The sequence below is a fragment of the Danio rerio genome, chromosome 21, assembly GCF_049306965.1.
Source record: "Danio rerio strain Tuebingen ecotype United States chromosome 21, GRCz12tu, whole genome shotgun sequence".
Lineage (NCBI taxonomy): Eukaryota > Metazoa > Chordata > Actinopteri > Cypriniformes > Danionidae > Danio > Danio rerio.
In genome coordinates, this window is record NC_133196.1 from 14,493,497 (window position 1) to 14,499,996 (window position 6,500).

The 6,500-nt window shown below is 36.0% G+C and overlaps 1 protein-coding gene across 2 annotated transcripts in view; it reads right to left on the minus strand.

Moving 5' to 3' along the window:
- fam219aa (family with sequence similarity 219 member Aa) overlaps nucleotides 1–2,601 on the minus strand; it is a 35,852-nt gene extending 33,251 nt beyond the window's left edge. The window contains exon 1 of one of the 2 annotated variants that reach the window (XM_005161093.6): nucleotides 2,387–2,587. In XM_005161093.6, coding sequence (XP_005161150.1) covers nucleotides 2,387–2,446 — 60 coding nt within the window. In that variant the 5' untranslated portion in view covers nucleotides 2,447–2,587. 2 annotated transcript variants of the gene reach the window in all.
- Nucleotides 2,602–6,500: the final 3,899 nt, after the last annotated feature.

The following is a 6,500-nucleotide window of genomic DNA, read 5'->3' on the forward strand; positions in this document are numbered from 1 at the left end:
AATGTTTGATACCGCACGGCGAATGAGAGAAAAAAAAACTCAGCATTTCCCGGAAACTTAGATGCGTCAGAAAGCCGCGTGTGTTATTCCGGTCACAAAATCCAACACGAGGTTATAGTTTGGTTGTAACTGTTAGTGCTAACTTGTTTACACTCGGTGCAATAGTTTGTTTGATACGAATAAAATACGAACTGAATAAACAAAGAGCACTGGTCGCTCACTTACCAAATCTGTAGAGACAGGACAATCCACAGCAACTAGAGCTGCGTCTTTATTTAGAGGAGACTACAAGCGAATCCGGATCTCAGCGTTTGCAGATGAGAACAGCTCTCAGGTAAACAATAATCCTCCTTAGACACGCAAGTTATTGTTGCCGCGCGTCGCGTACACTGCTAATCCACAGGTGACGCCAGCTGCGCTCTCACAGAGAGAAAATGAAAACAAAACTTAACTGCAGCAACACTTCACGCTTGTTTTGCCAATACAACGTGGCGTCTCTGCCGTCTACACTCTGACAGTAATGAATATTAATGAAGTTGCACAATAGAGCGCGCTGATTGGTTTGAACCAAGCTTTACTCATGCATTAATGCAACACACTGTAAGACGTAATAAGACACACTCTGGCACAGACGCCCAGTCTGCATGCTGGAATACAACGCTATTATGTCATGACTGTGACGCAGCTTCAAAAATTCGTTTCAAACCGGAAGCACAAATTTGCTTGAAATAACGCAAAAACAACCAATTTACACTTTTTAGTGAAATATAGGTGTCCTAATAGTGTTTTTAGCAGTGTGGGACACATATACGACTGTCAACAGCTCAAAAAATGTGTTTTGTTGTTTCGTGACCCTTTAACACTTCACTTGCGAGAAAACAGTTAAAAAGACCATCTGTAGTGCAAGGATGAAGAACGAGCCTCCTCCATTGAGACTCTTTACTTTCTCTTTACTCCTTTACTTTCGTGGATGAGGAAACAGTGTTGTACGCACTCCACTAAAGACATGCATTAGCCTACATATATAATTTTATTTATTAAATGCAAAGACTTGTTTCAAAACAATTTCTAACTTTATGCGTCACTTCTAATTTCCAGCAAATGAATAAATGAACAATAATAACGAAGTGTGGTCAAAAACTGAGTTATATTCAAACTCACATCCTATTCTTAAGCACTATATGGTGATGCATACGTCTCCAAACCCTGACAGGCGGACATTCCTTTTTATTAAAACAATTTTTAAAACAAATACAAATATGCATATAATGAATAACACCGCTAATAATAATAACATTATAAAAACGCTGATTGCCATGAATAAACAGAAAAAAAGCCCCTGAGGTGAAAAAGGCATGGAGGTAGTGGTTTTTATATTTATGTAGAAAATAATAATTTTTGTAACATTTTAATCCTTTATTTTTTGTTCATTTGTAAAAATATTTGTATATTGCTGTACATCCTGTGTGAATTAAACAGCGTGTAGCGTTTTGGACCTGTGAAGGCACATAACTAGCGTGCTCTGTGCTGGATTTTTTTAGACCAGGTTTTACTTGGTCAATGGCTTGGTCTAATTTAGTTCTTCAAAATAACAATGCGTCAACAATTCGCCTTAACAAACCTCCTTTTTAGAATGGAACACCCATGAGTCCACAAAGTAGCGTGAATGGATTTGCTATTCAAACAACATGATGCACAATGTGAAAATTAGAGTTGCGCTGGTCTGAAAATAGCAATAAATCGCGCCAAAACACATCTTGAGCCTTATTGAGCGGGCTGTGTGACAGGGCCCCTAGTCTCAACTTTTTCAATTTGCTTGCGTTTTCTTAACCTGCAGCATGTTTGATCTCTCTGATAAATGTGTAAGCTCACTATGAATGTAAGTGTAAGCTCATTATATTATCAATCGGAAACAGATGCATCTGGAGCAAGAACTGTATTTTCATAGTGATTCAATTACAATCGAAAATAGTAAATGAACCGCTTGGACCGAATCAATTAAAAGATCCGATTCACTACATCAACACATTCACGTATCAGTCACCCCTAATTACACACAGTAAACAGCATTACAAATATAGCTTATAATTTGGGCATTTTTGTTTTGTCTCATTAAGGCAGGGTTATTTTGCACATGTTTTACTCACGAACATTCTCGAAGCACGACTGAGTCAATGTCAGCACCAAAACAACAGGGAATCATTCATCTAGAGAGTTGCATATGTCGGTTTAACAGTCTAAACATCCCCACGGATCCTTTTGGTAATGTACCCTGCGTTAGTGGGCCAGACAAGAATTACTGTCTTCATACACACACTGTCATTTCCCTTGTCCTGTAAAAGTACATAGTGTTATTCTCTAATCATGTAGTGAAAGTGACACTTACCAGCAGCTTCATCTCTGGATTCACTGGTGGCACTTGAAATCTGTCAATTTCCTCCATCATTTTGATACAACGTCAGTCTCGAAGAGCGAACCACAAATGCTCAAGGCGGTATCCGTATGGACAAACGCATTTATTCACTCTCTGGATCGGTTCAAAGATGCCGTGCTTTCCAGCATCATCTCTAGTTGTTTTCCGCTATCTGGCTGCTACCAGTCAGGGGTGACTCAACAGCAACATCTGACTTCCGGGTCCGGAACCCCGCCCATGCTGACAAGCTGATGAATAATTAATGAGGCAGAACGTCTACTGTAATAAGAAGAAAATGTAAAACTTTGCACATTAATTTATTTAGTTTGCCCTTGTTATAATCTAGTTTAACTTTTGAGTAATATGAGTAATGTTATCTGGCATCGTACGTGTTTTAAGTTTGGAGTTTGGTTTAATGTCATTGTATGTAATTAGAATAATTGTAATAATTGACAGGTATTACTGTAGTAAGTACATTCACGTATTTATTGTTTTAAATACTATTTTTAAACACAAGTTATGTTAGGAGAAGATATCTGTTTTTCATAAGCATGTTTATTGAAAATATTCATAACATGTAGAATGTAAGAATATAAAGAGTATCAGGTTATTTTTAACAATTAGCAAAAGTAATAATAATAATAAATAACAATAAATATATAATAAATAATATAGATATTTAAATAAATAATCATTATTAATCATAAATTAATAATGGTTTTGTTGTAAAGAACGTCTACTGTAATAAGAAGAAAATGTAAAACTTTGCATATTAATTTATTTAGTTTGCCCTTGTTATAATCTAGTTTAACTTTTGAGTAATATGAGTAATGTTATCTGGCATCGTACGTGTTTTAAGTTTGGAGTTTGGTTTAATGTCATTGTATGTAATGAGAATAATTGTAATAATTGACAGGTATTACTGTAGTAAGTACATTCACGTATTTATTGTTTTAAATACTATTTTTTAAACACAAGTTATGTTAGGAGAAGATATCTGTTTTTTTATAAGCATGTTTATTGAAAATATTCATGACATGTAGAATGTAAGAATATAAAGAGTATCAGGTTATTTTTAACAATTAGCAAAAGTAATAATAATAATAAATAACAATAAATATATAATAAATAATATAGATATTTATATTAAATAATCATTATTAATAATAAATTAAGGTGACGCGGTGGCAAAGTGGGTAGCACAATCGCCTCACAGCAAGAAGGTTGCTGGTTCGAGCCTCGACTGGGTCAGTTGGTGTTTCTGTGTGTAGTTTGCATGCTCTCCCCTTGTTCGCCCAGGTTTCCTCTGGGTGCTCTGGTTTCCCCCACAAGTCCAAAGACATGCGGTACATTGGGTATAGGCTAAAATTGTCTGTAGTGTATGTGTTAATGGAAGTGTATGGGTGTTTTCCAGTGATGGGTTGCAGCTGGAAGGGCATCCACTGATTAAAACATATGCTGGATAAGTTGGTGGTTCATTCCACCGTGGTGACCCCAGGTTAATGAAGGGACTAAACCGAAAAAAAAATAAATGAATAATAATAAATTGGGGAGAGGCATGGTGCAGTGTGTCACACGTTTGCCTCACAGCAAGAAGGTCGCTGGTTCAAGCCTCAGCTGGGTCAGTGTGCATTTCTGTGTGGAGTTTGCACGTTCTCCCCGTGTTCGCGTGGGTTTCCTCTGTGTGCTCCAGTTTACCCCAAGCTAAATTGTCCATAGTGTATGTGTGTGAATGTGTGTATGAATGTTTCCCAGTGACGAGTTGCAGCTGAAAGGGCATCCGCTGTGTAAAACATGCTAGATAAGTTGACAGTTCATTCCGCTGTGGCGATACCAGATTAATAAAGGGACTAAGCAAAAAATAAAATGAATGAATAAATAAAAGAAACACTATTATTATTTGCATTTCATTATTAACAATCCATTATAGGCAAATTTAGGAAAATTCGTACAGGCTAAGAAACGCTGACTATTAATACAAACAAATAAATATAAAAGCTAAAATAAATAAATAAATAAGATAAAGAAACACAATACATACATACATATACATACATGTGGACTGTATGAAACTGTTTGCTGCTAATTAAATTGTTTCCTCAATTTTTAACTTTTCACAATTTCTCTTGATAGCAAATTTATTTTATTTGGTCTTTTTTGCATTTCAACTTTAATTGCATAGGCACACATAAGTAAAACTGTACATTCTTACAAAATGATATACACTTTTTAACAATACATTCATTCATTCATTCATTTTCTTTTCGGCTTAGTTCCTTTTTTAATCTGGGGTCGCCACAGCGGAATGAACCACCAACTTATTCAGCATTTGTTTTACGCAGCGGATGCCCTTCCAGCCGCAACCCATCACTGGGAAACCCATACACACTCATCCACACACATGCATACACTACAGACAATTAAGCCTACCCAAATCACCTGTGCACATGTCTGGACTGTGGGGGAAACTGGAGCACCCGGAGGAAACCCATGCACACGCAGGGAGAACATGCAAACTCCTCAGAGAAATGCCAACTGACCCAGCCAAGGCTCGAACCAGTGACCTTCTAGCTGTGAGGCGACAACACTACCTACTGTGCCACTACGTCACCTTTAACAATACATATATACTAAAATAAATAAATAATATATATAATCAATAAAAATGATTAAACATAACATTTCCTGGTTTAATATTTTACTTAATTATTGCTTATGCTTCAGAATACAGGGCTAGCTTGTTTTTAAATTCAATAAGCAAAAGGGTTAATAGGGCGACATGGTGGCTTAGTGGTTAGCACTGTCAACTCAAAGCTAGAAGGTCGCTGGTTCGAGTTCTAACTGGGCCAGTTGGCATTTCTGTGGGGAGTTTGCATGTTCTCCCTGTGGGTTTCCTACAGGTGCTCAAGTTTCCCCCTACAGTCGAAAGACATACGCTTTAGGTGAATTGAATGAACTAAATTGGCCATAGTGTATGAGTGTGAATGAGTGTTTATAGGAGCAATTCCATGCAAATGTCAACCTTGCCATAAAAAAAGAAAAGTTTTTTTACCAAAATAGTTGATCCTTTCTACGTTTTTTTGTGTAGGCTTGTATTTGTACAGGACTGTAAAACTACTCAAAAATGTCTCTGTCAGTGTTCTAAAACAATTATACTTGATTTAACAAAGTCACACGACTGGCAATTTCACATATATCACATCTATAACGGAGAGACGTCACATCCATTATGAAGCTTTTTTCCTTATCAATGCAAAAATGTAAAATAAAGTCAAATCAGTCATTTTTGTTACATAGTGAGCCGACTCTTATCCTCTTGATTATCATTGTTTATTTTGGGTTGTGTAGTTTAATTCGCAGAATTTCTACAAAGTATGTTGTACACTGTAAACTTGCAGACTTTTTTTAGTCACTTCCATGATATGTTTATTTTCCTCATTTAAAGTATAAAACATGTTTACAGATTGATAGTTTTCTGATCCCATAACACTGTGGCTAGTTGTTATGGAAAATATGAGCAGATACTTTAATAAATTGTAAAGATATACTCTCTCAGTGAATTTATGTTTTGAGTTTTTACTGCAAATGTCACATCCATAGCGCTGGAATTGCTCATAGATGTTTCCCAGTACTGGGTCACAGCTGGAAGAGCATCCGCTGTGTATGGCATATGTTGCATAAGTTGGCGGTTCATTCCACTGTGGCGACCCCAGATGAATAAGAAGACTAAGCCGAAGGAAAATGAATAAATAAATGAATGAAATGCGTTAAATAAATATCGCCATCTTGTGGCATTTGTAAAGCACAATTTCCTTTTTGCTCAGGTAAAAACTTTAAGTGACTTTTATTTTGAAGCAATATCCACAAGTATCCATCAAAATGACAAAAAAATAAACACTGATCGTTTATGAGCACTTTTTTTTACTGCGTTTCCTTTCATTTTTTATATTCATTTTTCTATTCTATGTGATTTTGGGAAATTATCAATTAGATTCCATCTGTATACAATACATAGCCTATGTACTAAACGTTATATAAATTATTACTGTATAATCGTTTGTTCTTGTACGTATGGAAATAAAATGAA